This window comes from Ovis aries, chromosome 1 (assembly GCF_016772045.2).
Source record: "Ovis aries strain OAR_USU_Benz2616 breed Rambouillet chromosome 1, ARS-UI_Ramb_v3.0, whole genome shotgun sequence".
NCBI classification, from domain to species: domain Eukaryota; kingdom Metazoa; phylum Chordata; class Mammalia; order Artiodactyla; family Bovidae; genus Ovis; species Ovis aries.
In genome coordinates this window covers 177,638,235-177,659,903 of record NC_056054.1, presented here as the reverse complement: position 1 = coordinate 177,659,903, position 21,669 = coordinate 177,638,235, and the positions used below count along the sequence as shown (strand labels likewise).

The 21,669-nt window shown below is 37.9% G+C and overlaps 1 protein-coding gene across 17 annotated transcripts in view; it reads right to left on the bottom strand.

The window, feature by feature from the left end:
* PHLDB2 (pleckstrin homology like domain family B member 2) overlaps positions 1 to 21,669 on the bottom strand; it is a 241,618-nt gene that overhangs the window by 32,612 nt on the left and 187,337 nt on the right. For 10 of the 17 annotated variants that reach the window (XM_060417562.1, XM_060417575.1, XM_060417585.1 and 7 more), the window contains 4 exons: positions 13,888 to 14,016; positions 7,612 to 7,767; positions 6,228 to 6,338; positions 3,561 to 3,650 (listed from right to left, as the gene is read on the bottom strand). In XM_060417562.1, coding sequence (XP_060273545.1) covers positions 3,561 to 3,650; positions 6,228 to 6,338; positions 7,612 to 7,767; positions 13,888 to 14,016 — 486 coding nt within the window. The remainder of the gene's footprint in view (positions 1 to 3,560; positions 3,651 to 6,227; positions 6,339 to 7,611; positions 7,768 to 13,887; positions 14,017 to 21,669) is intronic. The other 7 variants (XM_060417568.1, XM_060417594.1, XM_060417581.1 and 4 more) reach the window with 1 other exon arrangement.

The window sequence follows — 21,669 nt, the reverse complement described above, 5'->3', positions numbered from 1 at the left end:
CAGCATTTGAAATAATCACACACAAAAATACACCTGAGACATAAGATCGACAGTGCAACCACTCTCTGATTGAAGAGACTTTTCCATAAATCTTTAAGATTTTCTCTTTTTCTTCTGTTGCCTGACAAACTAGAGGATGAATAAATATAGACTAAGGACTACTGACTTTTGCACTAAGACGTTTACAAAGCAGTAGTTTATTTGTAATCGAATCTAGCTTTTAGGCATCTCAACAAAATGAAAATAAAAAGGACACTATTCTCCTGTGAGCCTTCCCTAGCAAGAGAAATGTACATGCTCGCCCACACACACACATACACACACACACACACACACTCTTAAGGCAAAGTTGCAGCTCAAGAGTGTTTCAGTTTAAGGCAACTTCCCTCTAAAGCAGTGAATTTTCAGTTACTTTTAAATTCAATGATTCGGTTGTGGCTTCAGCTTAGAGAAAGTACCCATGAATCAAAATCCTTGAGAATTAAAATTTCTGAATTTATACTTGAGGAAAAGGCCCTTGTAAATTACCATGGAAAGTAATTTACAGACCATTCATATTTTCACTAGATGAATAAAACAGTATGAAAAAAGAATAAAGGGTATAAATTAGCATTTCTCTTTTAAAAGTAAATTGTGTTAAATTTAATATTTAAGTTCTACTTGTCCATCAATCTTTTCAGACAGTGGCTCCAGGAAAGGTAAGATATTGCTATGCTGGTGAAGCAAAAATCCCAGATGGGAAAATAAGGTTTTCACTGAGAGTTTATAATTCTGACAAAGTAGAGAAAATCAGAGTTGACTGTTCATAAATTGAAGATATCAAAATGCTGCTGAATTTAGTTCTGCACTTCAGAAAGGGACAATAGATAGTATGTAAAGTTTTATAATTTAAATTGAAGAAAGGAAGTTGAAAATTGGGTTGTCAAATTTATTTTATATTTGATAATGAGAATGAAGAGTAGCAACTTGAGTTATTCTTTTGCTAAGTTGGTAGAATCTTTCAAAACCGAAATTTGATTCCTATATGATTCATATAATAACCTATTATAACTGTAATAACCCAATAACTGTAATAACCTAATTAATTGCTTAAAAATGTATGTCATTTTTCAAAAGTGGGACTTATTTAAAAGAGTTGGATATAAATTCATCATTCTTTAAAAAAAAGAGAGAGAATGAGAGAGTTGGGGGGAGAAAGAAAGACAAGAGAAAGAAAGAAAATTAAAACCTCTTCTGAGCCAAGTCTGCTGGGCATGAGAGAACACATAGCCACGCAACAAACCTGAGAGTTGCAGACACACAAATACAGTCAATACCCCAGTGGGCTTTCAACAACAGGAGGGCTGCAGAGAAAAAGAGGAACTCTTTAACAGAAACGGAAAGATCTGATTCTTCAAGAGGTAAAGAGACCTTCAGTTCAGTTCAGTCGCTCAGTCGTGTCTGACTCTTTGCGACCCCATAAATCGCAGGACGCCAGGCCTCCCTGTCCATCACCAACTCCCGGAGTTCACTCAGACTCATGTCCATGGAGTCAGTGATGCCATCCAGCCATCTCATCCTCTGCCGTCCCCTTCTCCTCCTGCCCCAAATCCCTCCCAGCATCAGAGTCTTTTCCAATGAGTCAACTCTTCCCATGAGGGGGCCAAAGTACTGGAGTTTCAGCTTTAGCATCATTCCTTCCAAAGAAATCCCAGGGCTGAACTCCTTCAGAATGGACTGGTTGGATCTCCTTGTAGTCCAAGGGACTGTCAAGTCTTCTCCAACACCACAGTTCAAAAGCATCAGTTCTTCAGCATTCAGCCTTCTTCACAGTCCAACTCTCACATCCATACATGACCACAGGAAAAACCATAGCCTTGACTAGATGGACCTGAGTCAGCAAAGTAATGTCTCTGCTTTTGAATATGCTATCGAGGTTGGTCAGAACTTTTTTTCCAAGGAGTAACCGTCTTTTAATTTTATGGTTGCAGTCACCATCTGCAGTGATTTTGGAGCCCCCCCAAATAAAGTCTGACACTGTTTCCACTGTTTCCCCATCTATTTCCCATTAGACCCTATCTAATGCATTTGGAAGCCACAAGCCCTTCAAACTCATATCCAGAGTCAAACTGCACACCTTTCTACTTAAACCTATTCTTTCCCCAGTCTTCTCCATCTCAGTAACAGCTTCTCACCATCCACCTCATTATTCAAACTGGAATTTTTAACAGCAGCATTCCTGACAATGCCCTTAACGTACTTCACTCCCACATCCAATCTATCAGCAAGAACTGTCAACTCTACCTCCAAAGCGTTTCTGCATCTAGCTGGTTCTGTCCATCTTTCTTTATTTGTTCAAATTCAAGTCACTAGCACCTCCAACTTATACTACAATCACTGCCACACTGGTTTTCCAGCAACTCTTCTTTATAATCCAGTAGAGCAGCTCAGGATGATCTTTAACAAATGGATCTCAAATAACATCACCTCCCTGCTTAAAACCACTCAGTGGCTTCCCATCCACATAAAATAAACCATATTTCTTTAACATGACTCACAAGAGCCAGCCCCTGCCCACCTCACTGACATAATCTTATTCCTCTACACTCCATTCACAAGCATCCTTTATGCAGTGAATCTGCCAGCCTGTGTTCTAAATAATGGAGAGAAACTCCATAACGGAATGGTCTAATAAAGCTTTTGTGGAAACAGTTCACAAAATGCTTCCAAAGTACGTATCAGTCACACCTGTTATGTGATGAGCATTTACTTCACACACACACACACACACACACACACACACACACACATACACACACACACACACACAGAAAATATTTTCTATGAAGGAATTCCTAACTTTACTGCTTTTTTAAAGCAGTTTATAAAGTGGTTTTTGCTATTATGAAAAATTTTTATGCATAAGCAAGCTTTTTCTTTAGCTTTTTGAAAAAAAAGATCAAGAAAACTATTTCTTTCTGGTCAGGGTTCTAATTTTCCAAATTAGAGTTAAAATATTTTTACCATTATAGCAGTGTAGCTCTATAAAAAGATATTTGGGAAAGGGCGGTGACGGAGTCTTGGGAAAGATGAACGTTTGGGATAAAGAGGGTGTACAGCTTAATGTAAACAGGATTTTTCCAATTTAGGGCAAAATAACCCAGACAACACTGGGAGAAAAGGGCAGAGATGTTTGGGGGCTTTTCACATTCCAGAAGAGGTAGGAAAAAGAGAAGAAAGCAGGAAAGATGAGAAACTGAGAAAGGAAAATGCAAGAGGAAAGAAGAGCTATTAAGACTAGTTTGGCTTTGGATCCTAAATGTTTGAATCCCCAAAGTAACCCATATCACTATTAAGCAAAGTGTACCCCCCCCACACACACACAGCATCTGCATCAGACATAAAGATAATCCCTGAAATTCTCAAAGCATAAATCAGGAAAGGCAGGAAAACCTCAAAGCACTGAGTGCTTTCACAAGTCACTTCAGTTCCTGTTTCCCAGTCAGCTAATCCCAGAAAACGGAGGCACATCTCCTGAGTTCTAAGGTGATAACGAGTGGACATGTAAAATCACAGCTTACCTCTTTCAGAGTATTGGGGGTGACAGGAAACCCTTTCCCCCCAGACAGGCTGGAGTATTTCTTTTCCAAATTACAAAGATTTTCCTTTTCCTGAAGGAACACAAAATCTATTAAGCTGAGTCAACTTTGTATTTTCCTGATGACTAACAATGCCACTCTTTCATGGGACTTATGGACTCTTCACATAACTTCACATAACTTTTGTGAAATGTTTCAACTGCAGCCTTTTGTCTGTTTTTTAAAATTTTATTTGTTGGTTGTTTACTATTTTTGAGTTTTGGAGTTTCTAATATACTCTGTATACAAGTTTTTTGTCATTTACGCTTTAAGAAATCTTTGTTTACCCTGAGGCCATGAAGGTATACTTGCCCACCTGTATTTTCTAGAAACTTTATCTTGCTAATTTTTATGTTTAGGCCTATAATCTGTCTCAAATTAATTTATATGCATGACATGAGGATAAACAGTATTGAGATTCATTGTTTTCCATGTTTGCCCAGTTGATCCAGCTGGACTTTCCTTTCCCTCTGGATTGTCTTGGAACCTTTGTCAAAAATCAATAGACAGTATATGTGAGTTTATTTCTGGACTCTGTTCGGTTCCTCTGATCTATATGTCTATTTATATGCCAGCACCACACCCTCTTAAATGCTATAGCTTTACAGTAAAACTTGAAGTCAAATAGTATAAATCCTCCAACTTTGTTCTTGTTCAAAGTTATCTTGACCATGCTATGCCCTTTACATTTTCATGTACATTCGATTCCCATTATCTGCAGTGATTACCTTCTATAATGTTGCCATGAACACTGAAGTACTGAATACTGACCCACTGTTCCAAAGGGAAATATAAGGTTGGGTTGCTGTGGGCATCTGGTCAAAATGTTTTCATCAACTGATCACTACATAACTTTGTCTTAACGTGTGTTTCCATTTAAAGACATCTTATTTAATAGACAATGTTGATTATTAACATTAAACTCATAGCCAACAGCACTATAGTTCCTGCCTGAAAGCTGTTTATCTAACAGATGTATTTTCACCATGAGGCACATCACAACCGTCCTGCCCTTAGAACACCAGCCAACACTTTAGCACTTGTGAGGCATTTTAAACAGCAAAATCACCAATGAAAAGCACAAAAACATGAAAACATGGCACCAAATGGTCTACAAAAAGGACATTTGTTTATAGCATGAGAGCAAAACAAGAAGGCAGAGCACTGTCTTGTCCAACCTCAGCTGAGAATATGAATGTCCATTGGGTGACTCAAAATTTTCACTGTTCTGTGCTCACCTGTCCATCAATGACTGCATGACAAGTATTGATTTTAGGGTTACAAAGGTTAGTGATTAGGTAGAGTCACAAATATGGACCCCATGAATAATGAAGATCAACTGCAAATTTTAGCGTCACTGGAATTTTTATTGGGGTTGAGGTGTAGCTATAGGTCAATTTGGGAAAACAAAAATCTTAAGACATAGTTTTTACAACAGAATTATATATTTTAATGAGGAGATCTTATTTCTACTTTGTGCTTATCCATTAAAAATCTATCACTAAGAGATTTTTCTTCCTTTTTTTGCTAAAATTTCAGCAACTACTTAAATATTATATGTTGCACAATCTAATTTAAGCTGTGCCTTTGAATCTTGTGTGCAAAAGGTGGTGGGGAGCCTAATAGCACCAGAGTTCACCCCCAGAGTAGAGGATAGTGTTGGAAAGTCCAACTTCAACTGGCAATGTCCAGGCGCTGAAGAAGCAGGAGGAGGGGAACTGACAGGGATTCCTGTGGGCTGCAGAGGCACTGTCAGTGAACTCATGATTGCATGTGAAGGGCCAATTTTCTCTTTTCAACCTGAAAATGGCTAAGCTGTAAAGATGGGAATGAGTGCTCCAACTCCATTTCTTCTAGATGGGACCATGGTGCAGCATTGTCTTTAATCCATCATTTGAGATTTGTTTTCTCCTGCACTCCACTCTGAGTCCATCTCATATTTTCATGATCCCACGTGTCCCATTTCTAAGCGGCCTGCATGCAAGGCCCAGTCCTGAGACTAGCCCCATCAACTTTAAGTTTTTGTGTCTTATCCCTGAAATTAAGAGTTTATGTCAGAAAATTAGGCTGCAGTTTGGACAAAAGAAATCCTTTAATGGAGCATGTTAGAAGCTGAGTGGATGGGGACACAGTCCCTGTGATGAGGATGACCTTGCCACACCCACATGGGGCATTCACCCCACCAATTAAGCCAAAATCCAATGTGGCATTTGCCAAGAAGACCCATATGCAAATAATTAGAGTTCAAAACACCAGAGCAACTGAGCCAAAATGTCTGAGAGCAGTAAAAAGAGCAGACTACGTTTAACCTATTTGATGAAAAATAAGATTTTTTTTAAGAAGAAAATCAGAAAACATACAGATTACCCATAGTTTGGATTCTCACGCTGTGGAAAAAACATGAAGAAAATGTCTTTGCTTATTTCTGAATTACAGTTAATCATTCAGAGCATCAGTTTATTAATGTGGAAGATTAAATAAAGATGCATATAGAAAAGCCTTCCTTACATTATAATTCATTCATTAAAAGGCAGTTAGTTTGATGGAAGCTACTTTCCCTGAACTGGAACCTGTGTTTTGCTCTCACCAGTACTGAAAGGAAATACTTACTCTCTGCAGCATCATTATTAAATTATTCTTTTCTTTCACAAAATGATCTTGTTCTCTTTGAGCCTGCTGGACAATGTGATTAGCTTGCTTTTTCAATGCAGAAATTTTTTCCTGGAGGGAAAAAAATCAACCATAGAAAGATGTACATTAGACACCTAAGGGTTTGTTGTCTGTCCTGGAAAAGGGAGAAGTGTTTATAACTAGAAGTGCAGTGACCATATTTCATTGATATTAGGTGTGGTTAGTCGCTCAGTCGTGTCTGACTCTTTGTGACCCCATGGACTGTAGTCCGCCAGGCTCCTCTGTCCATGGGGATTCTCCACTCAAGAATACTGAAGTGGGTTGCCATGCCTTCCTCCAGGGCATCTTCCCAACCCAGGGATCGAACCCAGGTGTCCCACAGTGCAGGTGGATTCTTTTCCATCTGAGCCACCAGGGAAGCCCAAGAATACTGGAGTGGGTAGCCTATCCCTTCTCCAGGGGAACTTTCTGATCCAGGAATCAAATTGGGGTCTCCTGCACCACAGGCAGATTCTTTACCAGCGGAGTACCAGGGCAGCCCACCCAATGTTAGGTACGCAGTTATTATTATCCAGACTGTGAAGCAGTTTCTTTGAACTCACAAGCTCAAGGCTTTTCTTTACCTAAGACCAAGTGATTTGGAATCTATTTCAAGTATTCATAAGTCAATGGGAAATCTTGTTTTAGAACATAAATGAATTTCTGACTTCACCTTAGGAGACGCCTCATGGGAAGAGAAACTATGGAATTTCTTGTTTAAACTGAAAGTGTCACTTTCTCCATCTTCCTTTCCCTCAATTTTATTGGTTTACTACAGAGCACTGGGGTGATGATTATAAATTTTGGAACAAGAGATGAATTCTGGACTCGACATCTGGGTGCTCAGGGTTGGGTGGACGCAGTCACTTGCATACCATTCCCCACGGCTGCTTCTAATAGTAATAAGCTATCAGCCAGCTTTGAAAACTATTGGGTCTGGAAACAGAAATTCCAAAAGACTTTTCAACAAATTATTTTAAATCAAGTTACTATGATTGCAAAAGCAAGTAATTTAAAATAAATATCTAGATTTCTGATTTTCTGTACCTTGGTGTTCACATAAAAGAATCAGACACTCATACATACATCTACAGCAGGTAACACTAACTATACCAAGTCTCACTTTATCTAGTTTGGAGTATCAGTTGGCATGCACATGGCAGCCTCCATGATCTGCCAAATGTAACAAAACACACAAAGATATTCAGATAGATATATGAACAGATGGACAGATGCTATAGCTATATTAACAATCACTATTGTCTCATAGCAAGGGGTATATATATTTTGACTTTCTACATTGAACAACACCTGGTAAAAATACCTTTCTAGTAACAATGTTCCGTTGATACTCAGCCACTTCACGCAGGAGCTGCTGGGTCAGGTTCTCTTTTTCCTCATCTAGACGGCTTTCACGCTCAAGCTGCTGGAATTCCAGGTCTTCAAAGTGTTTGCTCTCAACATCCAGTAGGTCGGCATCCTTTGGAGAAAAGGGAATGAAAACAAGACACACGAGAATGGCTGCAGCCTTCTTAACAAGAAGAAAAAATTAATAAAAGCAGAAACTCCAAAATATTTTTCCAGTTACAACACTGACCAGGATTAGAACATGATAATCATCTCTTTGGAGTTAAACTCCAGAGTGGTGACTAGGATGAAACTGAAAGGGACTGTGGTAGCGGTGGGAGGGGGGGCATTTATTTCAGCATTGGTTTTAGAGTGTTTTTTGGCTGTAGGAATTCTTGCTTTAACTCTACCAGGTGGCTTTAAAATGGATCATGAACTATAAAAAGAATGCAACAAATAACCTAAACATTATCTGCAGACCAAAGGTGTGACATAATCTCTTAAGAAACTTATTTTTCACAAACTTCCAGATGAAATCAGACTTTAGCATAAAGACTAAATTCAATATTCCAAAGTTGCTTACTATAAAAAATAAAAGATTCAGTGGGATAAGGTGGGAGGTAGGAGGGAGGTTCAAGAGGGAGGGGACCTATGTATACCTATGGCTGATTCATGTTGATGTATTATAGAAACCAACACAATATTAGAAAGCAATTATCCTTCAGCTAAAAATAAATATATTAAAAAAATAAACCTTAAAAAAAAAGATTTAAAAGTTGGCATATGTAACAGATCAGAGGTCTCTAAGGGGAATATATGTACCCCAAATGGCATATAACACAAGGCACTGGGATGTGAGGAAGAAATATTAGACCTTCTTTATATTTATTTTTATTTTTCCTTTTCTTTTACAATTTCTCAATAAATGTTCTCTAATGTACATACAGGTAAAGTAACATATGTAAGATTATTTTAAATGAATATATATATATTTTGAGAATGCATATAATACATGTATTTATAACATTATATGACCTATATGTATGTACATATAGGAATGCATGCTCAAGTAATTTTAGTGAAGGGAGAAATCATCAAAAACATTTGAAGACTGGAGTTCTTACATGGGCTTCTGTCAATCTCTTAAAATTGTTTACAAACCTTTTTACTAGAAAGAGTAGGAACCACAGTGTTCATAAAGCACAAAGACTGACTCAAAAGGTTAAGCAGTGCTAGTCTAGGAATAATCTTCAGGACATTTAAGAACAAACAGAAATCATAAAAGTCAGTCTAGAAGAGTCGTTCTCTAACCTGTGAGATGTCTGAAGACAGGGGTGAAACTGGACCTGAGCAAAGGCTGGTGCATGTGGTATGAATTGTTCTCCCATTTACTTAGAGAAAACAAAAAGCCTCCTGATTTTGGGAGCCTTAGACAGAACCATAAAATGTGGTATGTATAGAAGATTCTTTTTAAGTATATAATTTATGAATAATTAATGACCCCCCCGAAAACAGGCAGCTGGGCTATGTGACTCATAGCTCTAAGTGCCAGGGCATTTCTTTCAATCAACACATTAAAAAGAGCTGGATTTTGTGTTGTTCTTTCTCAACCCTTTATCAAGCATAGTAGAAAACCTTTCGTATATGCGCGTGTGTGTGCACACACACGCACATATATAGTATGTATGTATAATATGATATATATATTTTAGAAAACGTGACTTTTTGCCTAGCTAAAAAACTTATGACATTTTCGTTCCACTTGTTTGACTTGTTAAGAATAGAATACTAGATTTCTAATTTATATTTATTCAAAACTTTGATATAGTTTCATGTATTTTGGCATCTAGTGTCACTGCTATGTCCAGAAAGTTTATTATCTTGATGATTTTTAAAAAATGGAATGAGGATTGAATCTTTTAATTCAGTCCCGAGAATATAAAGAAATACTATCTTGGTTTAAAAAAACAGGAAAATAAATGTGATACAGTATTATTAACTAAAGTACAGATTTTGTTCAAATTTCAAAAAAAAAAGAGTTGGATAAATCTGTGATAAATTAGGTCTATTATCAGTATTTAAACACACTACCCCCTCCTCTGATTTTCATGTAAGTGGTAAATTAAATCTTTTAATTGAATGAAATATTTTTTTATCTTCTGGAATTAATTTTATTCTGGGGATGATTCACAAAAGGACTATTAGCTACCATGAAATTACAACCAGCACTATAGCAACAGGATTATTATGCCAACACAGACAGTGGATTCTCAAAGCCTAAGAATAGAAAAAACAAGGTGAAAAACACATTCAGCATTTCTCAAAACTTCTTTACATTTTAATTGGCCAAATGTAAAGCAGTTTTGGTTTCAAGTAACTGGGTATTTCAAATTTATCATAGATTTCATGCTTATAACGTCTACAAGAATTAATGAATTTGGACCAAATCTAGTTGTTACTAAAGGAATTAAGATGTAACTCTAATGTTATGTCTTAAAACAAAATATCTGCAGTCTTAAAACATCAGTGATAAATTTATTCACAGAAGCTTCCATATTCAAGTTTTTAAAGACTTTCAATTAAACCTGGCCTGTGGCTAAAGGTTATTGAGACAAAAATTTTAATAAGGTTTCTTTTTTTTTCGTTTATAAAGAATCTCAAAGTGGGCATATGGCTCATAATATATAAACTACGCTAGTAAATTGCTTGCCCACATCTGGTTAATATGCAACATGTGTTATTTTAACCACATGAAGGTCACAAAGTCACTAATTTATTTTTAGTAAATATTTAAACCACTGTATGAAAATAATAGCACATTAGGCAGGAAAGTTTAAAATTAAACCTAAGCTCAGCACTCAGATTCCTCTGGTGTAATCATCTGATCAAGTTATCTAGAGCATTGAAATGTGTGTATATAAACTTACACTGTGAAAGAAAAACAGTTTGGGGGAGGAAAAAAAAACTGTTACAAGATTTTAGATAAGAATAAGTATTCAAGAGATGGAATTTAGGGGCAAGAGTAGTTTAATTGAGCACAGAATAATATATACAGGAAGCTCAAAGTCAAGTGTGTGACTAGTTGAATGAAAATTTTAACTAAACTTCTCCACTAAAAGAATATGACACGTCTTTACTGGCTGCAAGTTCAAAGGCCAGGTGTGAAAGGAAATAAAACAGATGTGTTAAAGAAAATTCAGTGAAAGTCATTTTTTCTTCCCAATAACATTTTTGAGAATGTGTAGCTAGTGGTAAAGAACCTGCCTACTAATATAGGAGACTTAAGAGACATGGTTTCAATCTCCAGGAAGATCCCCTGGAGAAGTGGTATGGCAACCCACTCCAGGATTCTTGCCTGGAGAATCCCATGGACAGAGAAGCCTGGCAGGCCTCAGTCCATAGCATCACAAAGAGTCAGACACAACTGAAGCGACTTAGCAAGCAGCATGCATGGTAGAAGTTTACATGCCCAGCTTTGTTTTCTTTGCTTTCTTTCAGTAGAGGAACTGAAAGAAGGGATTAGATATGGTATGGCCAGGAGATATTACAAGAATAGTTTTATGACACCTCAAGGCCCTCTGAAAGCAAGTTTTGAACTTTTTAAGAGTGTGTTACTATTTCTCTGTCTTTATGCACTATATTCAAAAACTTTTTTGCATACTTTTTTAAATTTGGAAAAAAGACAATTAAAATTGTCTAGCACAAACTTCTCATGTTATTCATGAGGATAATGAGGCCTATAGTGCTTGAATGACTTATTCAAGAGTAAAGGATCAACTAATTGTGGACCTAGTGAGGAAAACAGAAAAGGTCTCCTAATTGTAGATATCACTGTATAGAATTTTTTTTAAATCAAGAGACCAAACTCAACCATTCAGCTGAATAAACATCAAAACACAAGTAAACTATCCTAGCCAGGCCTCTGCTGGCAAATGAAAGGCTCATTCATCTTCAGCTTTTTTTCTCATATCACTTCTATGATTTGATTGGTAAGCCCAATTATCAACTACATTAAATCACAGGCCATGAAATCAACATTGGATGAAAACTGTATTCTGCTTCTAAAGCAATGATTTAGGAGTTAAGAAGCCCAGTCATAAATCCATAGTGTTGTATGCACAAAGTCATTTTACAGTTTTGGCTCACATATTTGAGATTGCATACAGACTAAGAAAATTATTTTCTTCCTATTCATTTATTTTCTCTTGTGTCTGATTTGTCACCTAATGAAGTTAGTTGTAATAAAATCAACATTATTAAATTTAGCTTAAATGCCCTGGAGAAAGCTCTGTAATGAAGTGCTATTCTGGAGTGTTTGAAGTCTGAAGGGAAATGAGTTGTGATAACACAGGAAGCTCCAGTATGAATGGACTTCTCATGAAATAAGTGAACTTTTTACTGATTAAGCCAAAGGACTGATGTAGAGTCATTTTGGTCACTGTCCATCTCTGGAGAACAGAATTAGTATTTCTCTTAATATCAGGTGAACAGAAGCTAGCACAAGCCAGTTTCTCTCCTAAGGAAAGGGGTTTTATGATAAAAATTTTGCAGTCTGCTTGGAAAGGAAGAGGAAGGAGTCTTTGCCTTCGATTAGTGGAACAGGCTGTCTGCATCATTTCCTTTCATCTTTTGTAGTCAAAATCCTTGGAACATCCAGAAATTTATGAGTTATCTTATAGAATCTAGATTAAGCAAACTAATTATATTATGCTTGACTCCAAGTTATTAATAGAATTTGCCAATTTTTATTTGAATATTTATAAAGAATACAGGCAATAACTAGATAACTAAAGGAAGGGAAGAACAAAATGTATAACCATGCTTCTGACTCTAAATAAAGCACTATTGTGACTGTGTAAAATCTTTAGCAAGCTGAGAAATAGCAAACAAATATAAAAAAATCAGTTTCCCAATCTCTTTTGTGAATTGGCATAAACACATAAACGTACAAACTAAAATAATTTTACAAATACTTTTCTTTTTCCAATCATTTTTATCGTAAGACTTTCAGCGAATTGGGACACTGAGGGACAGGAAGTTTTATCTTTTTACAGCAAATTAAGCTGTACACAATAAAATGAATGAAGGGGAAGAAACAGTTTTGAAATTTTTTTTTTATCCAACATTGCATAAATTACAAATATTAGAATTGTTAAGCTGTAGTTAACTTGTCTGTACTGGTTTCTTTCTATACTCAAAGATTCTTTCAATCTGTGCAGTACAGTGGAAAGCTTCAACTATAAATTTTCATAACCTAGTGATACTCAGGGGTATCAAACATTTTTGTATTCAAGGTCATCTTAAAAATTTTCAAGGGTATGCTATCTTAACTGATTTTTACCAAGTTGCCCATTTCCAAGAAAGCACAAAAATAGTAATATGAGTAAAACTAGTTTTTCCTACTCCTATGGAATCATAAAATGTTAGTTATTTAGGACAAATTACTATTAGACTCCTTTAGAGATCCAGAACTATTAATGACTGACTCCCCATAGTCACAGCCTATCTGGGCTGCTGTTTAGAGCAAACAACCCAGCTGTCTAGAGGCTATGAAATATGAAGTGGCCTTCTTAGTGTCTGCAAAACTATCCACCTAGGAAGACAGGTAGCAAGGTCGTTTCATCACTGCCAATATTAAAGATCGAAGAACCACCTGATAAAATTCAACTAGAACATCTATGCTGCATAAAATTTTTTTAAATTATGAAGCCTGAATATTGAAGGCCCTGCATCTTGGGTCTTGTTTGATTATGTGATCATGCTAATGAGTTCAATGCCACTAAGAATACAAGAGGAAAAGAAAAACAAAATGATGAGTGGTGGTGGGGAGCAAACCAGAGAATAGAAAAGCCTGTGCACAGGAGTATAAAATTAAGCTGGGGGGAAAAAAAAATTCAAGGGAAATTAGTACTCAAGGTGCAGTAGAGAATGGAATGCAGGAAACAATGTCAGCTGATTTAAATGCGACAGTCTTGTTGGTTACACATCAGTGACAGCTCTCTTTTGTTTCAAAGAAGGACTTGAAATGTTTTTGCATTATTAATGAGGTGAAGGATTCCAAGAAGGACTTTTATAACTGATTAGCAAGGAATAATATGTACTGTCAGCATGCATATTTCTATTTAAAACGTTATCTAATGAACAGGGTTTATGCAAATTTATGCTATGTGACGGAGGGAGTCAAAGGTAAGTGGAACTTAATTGAAAAAAAAAAAACAAAGAAACAACTAGCACATTCCTGTTTGCTACTGACCCTCTTCAGTTGTTGTTGTAACTGTTCCCTCATGGACTCAGGACAATTGTCCAGCTGGGTCTTCTGCTCGGAGTAAAGCTCCTGAAGCCTCTCTAGTTTTTCCCTTTCAGCATCAAGCTTTACCTTCTCCTGAAGTTCAGAAATCAGAAAATAGAAGTTACCTTCATACCCCAAGCAGGCGTTAGTGAACATTTCCCATGGATAACACAAATAAACAAACTCACAAACTCCAGACATCCTAGGAATGTAGAAACATATCTTTGTTAGTGACTAAGATAAGGAGGTCTAAGTGGAAGTAAAGACAAGGGGCCCCATTTCTGCATTCTCCAAACCTAGCCCACTCCATTGGGTGTTGGCACTGATCCCCGTCTTTCCTTCCTCCCTTCCTTCCTGCCACCATGCTACAAAAGCAGGGGAAGCAACAGTCATATTGGTCAATGGTGAACAAAGAACAAAAGAAATGCCAGCCAAATTCCTAAGATAGCCCTGCAGAGAGTCACTTGCCAGGGAACCAAACAAAGGATGGCTAGTATTTACCTTGAACACAGTCAGAGTCCAATTTGCTGAAGGCATGTGTTAAGCAAACTTTGGAAACTATTTAAATTTTGTTCTTAGGTTAGAGGCATGTTAGGTGCATAAGTTGATATTCCAGTCATCTGGAACAGTTTCAGCTCTTTGGCAACCCTCAGAGTTTAAGCAACTAGAAAATCTGCTGTCAAGGAGAGCATCTAGTTCAGACATTGAGAGAGCTAGTAACAGTGCAAGGCTGACAAAGCAGCAAAAGGAAGACTTGTTAGACAGTTCAGATACACCAAAGGGGTGACATTTATTGTGGAGATAAGGACTTCCCTACAAAGACTGACATAAAAAATGATTGAAACGAGGACCACGGAAAAAGTAAAGGAGTCAGAGAACAGAAGAGAAAAGGGAAGATTGCACTACATCCCTCCCAGTCACACACTCCAAAGTGACCCTGGATGTTTTCCAGGGTGTAACAGGCAAATACTGTTATACACTATTACAGTCTTATAAGGCTGCCTCTTAAACTGAGAAATAAGGCTCCAGTCTGTTTAGCGTCAGTTTTCCCATCTTGTGTTCCCTTTATGATACTCTGGACCCTTGAAGTAACTTTCAGATCTAGTCCTCCCCTTGGGTAACACTCTCAGCCTAAACTAGAGCACTTCAGTGGCATGGGAGCACCACCACCAGGCAAGGCGTGTGGGATCAGTTGTATCAGACTCTTTGCCACCCCAAGGATTGTAGCCCGCTAGGCTCCTCTGTCCATGGGAATTTATATTTTTAAAAAAGTAAAAAGTAAAAAAAAAGAAAGAATACTAGAGTGAGTTCCCGTTTCCTTCTCCAGGGGATCTTCCCAACCTGGGGATCGATCCTGCATCTCCTGCATTTGCAGGTGGATTCTTCACCACTGAGCCACCTGGGAGCCCTCCTTTAGGTTACTCGCTTTCAGTGGTGCTACTAGAAAAGCTGCATTCCGTTTTACACCTCCTTGCTTCTGTCACTGTTCCCTGTCCCTTCGACAAGCAAAATACCACCACTTGACTTTCTTATGTTCACTATTGATTTGGTAGAAATAAAGCTGGCTTCCAAGCATATTACAGAAAAAATTTTTTTTGAAGGATGAAGATTTGAAGTGGCCCTATAAATTCATACTGCTTTCATTTCTTCATCCACATGGTCATGATTTCCTATGTAAAATACATGTAAATTCTTTATAAAAGATGTTATATTTTAAGTCTAAAACTATATGACATCAATACCTACACCAGTGCACTTGGGTCTCCACTTTTGGCTTACATTTTAAAATTTTGAGGGCATTTCAGAAATGTATATTTTGATTTGAAAGCATCTTTTTTTCTCAAAATGATTAAATCTATAAGTCATAAAACTGAGACTCTTACCTCATATATCAGCCTAAAAATGATTCTACAACTTAGACTTTAGCAGACAATAAAGAAAGTTTCCTAAAAGGGAACTTCCTGGCAGTTCAGCAGTTAGGACTCGGTGCTTTCACTGCCAAGGGCCCAGGTTCAATCCCTGGTCTGGGAATTAAGATCTCACAAAAAAAAAAAAAAAGAAAGGAAGTTTCCTGAGTCTTTGATGTGAAGCATGCTCACTAAGCACAGCCGCTGTGTAGGAGTGAGAAAAAGCAATGGTGTCCTTCACAGAATAAAGGATTCTCAAGTGTTACCGCACAGAAAACTGAATATACTAGTTCCAGTTAGATTTAGTCCTTAGCTTCAGAATTAATCATTTTTTCCCTTAATAAAGCCAACAATACAGAACACTTGTTGTCTAAGAAAATGTGCTATTTCCCTTACTTGCAAATCAAAGATTGCTCTATTACATAGCAAAAGAATATTATCCACAAAGAATTCTATTTCTAGGTACTGTATCACCAGAATTTGCACCCATTCCAGTTCCAAACAGAAAGGTAAATAAGTAAGAAAATTATTTATTCCAATCAAATAGCAAATGTGCAAAGCCCTAAGATTTCAAATCATATATGATAGAAAACACTGAAATGACATCTAATATGAAAAGGCCTAACAGACAGGTCTTAATTTCAAAGAAATAACCAACTATTCCGCTAATGCTCTCAATTTTTAAACTGTTAATAATAAGCAGAAGTAAACAACTAGCAAAACATACCTTGTGTCTACATAGTGCCTTCCTTCTGAGGTGCTCAAAACGTTTGGCAATTCCATACAAGGAGGCGGTTACGAGAATTACGCAAGCGGGCACCATCAAAACCGCCTGCGGCTTCTCTGTGGTTATCAGGAGTGCTGCGGCCACTACCTCGGTCTCAGAGCGAAAGCTCAATGGGGCTAAAGCTAGGGCAGAGGAAGTGAGGGGAAGGATGAAAGAGGGACTAGTGACAGGTGGGCCAGGCTATAAATCACAGGGGGCCGCAGAGGTGATATCACTGCTCCAAGAGCCAACAGCAGACCAACAGCTGAGCCAGAGAGAAATGAACATACCTCTCTTCTAATTATTGTCCAGGAAGTTTTCAAAGAAAAATTAGCTCCAGGCAAGTGGTTGATTAGAGCTGAAAGTATCACCTTCTACAGTGAAGGTAAAATAGTGGAACACATTACATGACATTCCAGGGTTTGGGGAGTCTAGCTTTTTACATGTAATATATTAACACCAGGTATCATCCTCGTTCCCCAGATTCAAACTGGTAACGTCACCTATTCTAATTACTACAGGCACAGTGCTATTTTCTCTTTTTAATTTAAATTTTTTATTCTCTATTGAGTATAGCTGATTAACAATATTGTGACAGTTTCCAGTGAACAGTGAAGGAACTCAGCCATAGATAAACACTTATCCATTCTCCCCTAATTTCCCCTCCCATCAGGCTCCACATCACATGGGGAGACAGCTCATTTTTTCTTAGATTCATAAATCCGTTTTCAGGAAATAAATGAATTAAACTGCATTTAAAATATTTTTAACAAATTTAAATTACTTTGTTGAAAGAATAAGATTAACCTTTCAGGAATCAGAACAGTCCAGGAAGATGCAGATGGACAGGGGGGCATTTATTTAAAAAAGACCAGAACATGACTTCCCTAGAGACACAGCTGCCGCCATTGTCTTCTCTACATGGACTGGCAAAAATCCAGTTGGGTCATAAATTCATTGCCAGATTCTGCCTATTTTGCGTATTGAAGACTGATGTTCCTAAAGTGTATACAGGGCCAAAGGTAAATTTTTCACCAGCAAATGAAAGTAAAAAGTGCTGTACAGAGTTGAGCCTACATCTCAACTCTCAGTGAGTTGTTCATTCACTCAGCCAATAAATATTTATAAACGGACTAGAGAAAGAGAAAAAAGGTAAGTTGATCACTGTCCCTATGAAGTACAGTCTAGCTAGTTCTGTGCTCATCAGCCCGGACCACATTAGAATGCACTGGGAGAGCTTTTAAATACACTATCTCCCAGAGTTGTAAGGCTAGGGATGAAACATTTAAAAAACTTCTCCAGGTTTTCTCAGATGCAACCAGAATCACTGATTCAGCCAACCAGAATAATGTGAGAGCCAAAGAACTACAAAATGAACTAAAATTTGATTTCTGTGATGAAGACTTAGGACAAAATACAGAATCCATCAAATTTTGTTCTGAAGGTATTTGACCTTAGAACCTTGTCTTCATAGTATAAAGTCCTCTCTTATAAGTAACATTCCAAATGTAAAGTTTTAACTTTTAGATTAAATGTCTCAAGTGAACCCCTCTCTCCAAAAGAACTGTGAGATTCCAACATCCAAAATGCTTTCAAAGAGGAAAGACAAATTCAAGATCAGAAGTAAAATGACTCTCTTCTAATCATACCAATGATCCGGAGAAGGTATAAATTTACCCTTAGTAATCTGAACATGTACACAGGAGTTGCCAATAATCTTGAATAAACTTAAAAATCCAAGATGTTATTTTGTCAGATCTCTGGTTAAAAGACAACAATACATTTTCTCTAAGCTGTAGTCTCAAAGGAAGGAACTGAAATTTAACTTGCTGCCTCTATTAGAATTTCACTACTACACAGAAAATTCTTGAATGCCAATAAAAACATAATTTTACCACATCTAACTAATATTTGGTTTGAGTTTACCCTGTAAAGATGCCTACTTCATTAGTTTATAGGGTTGCCAGATAAAATAGAGGAAACCTAGTTAAATGTAGATGAACTTAAGATGAACAACAGATGATTTTTTAAATGTATGGTGGTAGTTTAGTCACTAAGTCATGTCCAATTCTTCACGACTCCCATTGACTGTTGCCCACCAGGCTCCTCTGTCCATGGGATTCTCCAGGCAAGAATCCTGGAGTGGGTTGCCATTTCCTTCTCCAGGGGATCTTCCTGACCCAGGGTTTGAACCAGGGTCTCCTGCATTGCAGATGGAATCTTTACCATCTGACCTACGAGGAAAGCCTGCTTTTAAATATGTTTCAGATGGGGCTTCCCTGGTGGCTCAGCAAGTAAAGAATCCACCTGCAATGCAGGAGACTGCCTCGATCCCTGGGTTGGGAAGATCCCCTGGCAGCCCTAAATCTGGCAGCCCTATTAGCTTGATAAAGGTTTCTGAAAAATTAAGATTCATATTTGTAATTTCCAAAGTATTCAGCACAGAATCCAGCACAAACAGGTACTGAAGCCATGTTTCTTAAAACACTGTGTTAAGTTTGCAATTGATGCACAGGTATGTTGAAATTCATGATACCTAAGCTAATACTTTTTTAATGTGTCACTTTATTTATTTTTGTCTGTGTTGGTTCTTAGTGGCTGCGCTGGGCTTTTCTCTGGCTGTGGCAAGCAGGGGCCACTCTTCAATGCAGTGCGAGGGCTTCTCATTGTGGTGGTTCCTCCTGTTGTGGAGCAGAGGCTCTAGGGTGTGTGGGCTCAGAAGATGAGGCTCCCAGGCTCTACAGCACAGGCTTAATAGTTGTGGAGCAGGGTTTAGTTGCTCTGCAGCACGTGGGGATCTTCCCAGACCAGGAATCAAACCCATGTCTTTTGCATTGCCAGGTGGACTCTTTATCACTTAGTCACCAGGGAAGCCCCTCTAAGCCATCATTTTTAAGAGTGCATGGGTGTGAGCTCAGTCACTTCAGTCATGTTCAACTCTTTGCGAATCTCTGAACTGTAGTCCACCAGGCTCTTCCGTCCATGCGGATTTCTCCAGGCAAGAATACTGGAGTGGGTTGCCATGCCCTTCTCCAGGGGATCTTCTCAACCCAGCGATCAAACTCAAGTCTCCCGTGTCTCCTGCATTACAGGCAGATTCTTTATCACTGAACCACCAGGAAAGCCCCCTCTAAGCCATCATTTTTAAGGATGGCCCATTCAAAGTTCTCTCCATACCCCTTCCAGTCTCTTTCCTTCCAGTTCCTACACCACATGGGGAGGTTTGAGAGGGATGCATTCTCAGAAGTTCAAGATCAGGCAATTGTTTCAGAGCCAAAATCACTTATCTGAAATTTGCAAGGCTAAATGTGTTCTAGGTTTCAGAATATCCTGCATTTAATAGAGGTAACACAGTTTATAAAGCATATACTGTATGGCATTTTCAGTGAGGTCTGGGGCAATACCCTATAATCAAATATACTTCTATTTCTGCTGCTACTTATAAATATTCATATCAAGTGTGAATATCAGTCCAAGTCAAGTTTTGCAACCATAAGTTTTGATGCCAACCTTGTAAAAAATTTTTTTCCCCTACAAAACTTCAGAATTGTAGAGGAAAGATTATGGACCTATGTGCATAGATGCTAATTGTTGAAAACCCTCTTGAGAGGCACATTCTTATATTATCTTCAGGGGATTTTTTTTCTGTTGATTTTGACAAATTAATTGCACAATTGATGGATGTTTAGTGTGAAAAACACTGGAAAATAATTGTTGAAAACCTTCTTGAGAGGCACATTCTTATATTATTTTCAGAGGATTTTTTTTCTATTGATTTTGACATATTAATTGCACAATTGATGGATGTTTAGTGCAGAAAACACTGGAAAATCAGAACACTATGCATTTATGTAATCAAACAATCATCAGGAAAAAAAAAAATCACCCTAATCTGGAATCCTGTTCATTTAATCCCCAAATCCCACAATATAGTTCCACTTCCTCTAAACAGGGAGCTAACTTTGAAATGTAAGAAAGAGGCACGGGAAGGGCTGGGTCTCTTCTGAACACTGCCTGTGACTTGGCAGCGACTCTGCACCCAACAGGCATTAACACTTTGCATGGAATTCTAGGCAGGCTCAGTCTTCTCCTGGCTCAGAGGAAGGATGGGGAGGAAGTAACAGGTACTTTGGCAAGATGACAATGGAGAATACAATTAACCACTTAAGATATGAGGCTTATTATAGAAAAATTAGCCAACTAATTGAAGGAAATTTCACTCAGGAACACGCTGCATAGCATGGAGTGATTTAAGCCTCAGCTCCCACATTTAAGTGTGTTTAGCTACAAAAGTATGCAGACCAGGATTGCTACAAAGTCTCACAATCTATCTGTGTGAGGACAGATCTTTAAACAGGATGGTTTGAGCTTTGTGATGACCCATCTGGGTGACAGGAAAGACTTCAACAAGACTATGTGAGCAAAGCCTTTCCTTAACCATTTTATTTAATTTCAGTACAACTAATTTTTGATTGTCATATGCTCAGGGGCAGGAATGAGAAGATAATCCAAAAATAGAGACACTGAAAAGCTATTTTCGGTTCTGAATTTTTTATGTTGTCAGAAATAGACAAAGACAGAAGGGAAATGGACATAAACAAATGCAGAAAGACATCCAGCAGTCCAATGATGCTTTGCCTCTGGAGAGCGGAAGCGCTGGGGGAGGGAAGCCGTTCCAGCTCTGCCCAAACTGAGCTTCACAGTTCTGGTGGCTTCCCAGTCACCAAGCCCATCAAACTAAAATAGTTTTCCAGTGCAGAGGTTAACGAGTCTCTCTCCTTTCTCTTGCTCTAAGAAAATACTATGGCTTTATGCTTACTGCTTCAAATAAACATCCCCTTTGAGTTTATGTTCAAGCCTGATCCTTCTATTTGCTTGGGGTTCATCCAAGCTCATAGAGACTCTATTTGTGATGTGGCTGCTGTCTGAGAACGCAACAGGCAGACGGCCTTCAGCTCAGAGTCACCTGGAAACAGGCACACTGATGGGCTTGGCAATGGTACCCACAAGGGCAATGAAAGAGCAGTCCAGGGAGCTACTGCAAACATGTATTGTACATATACTCATATGTAC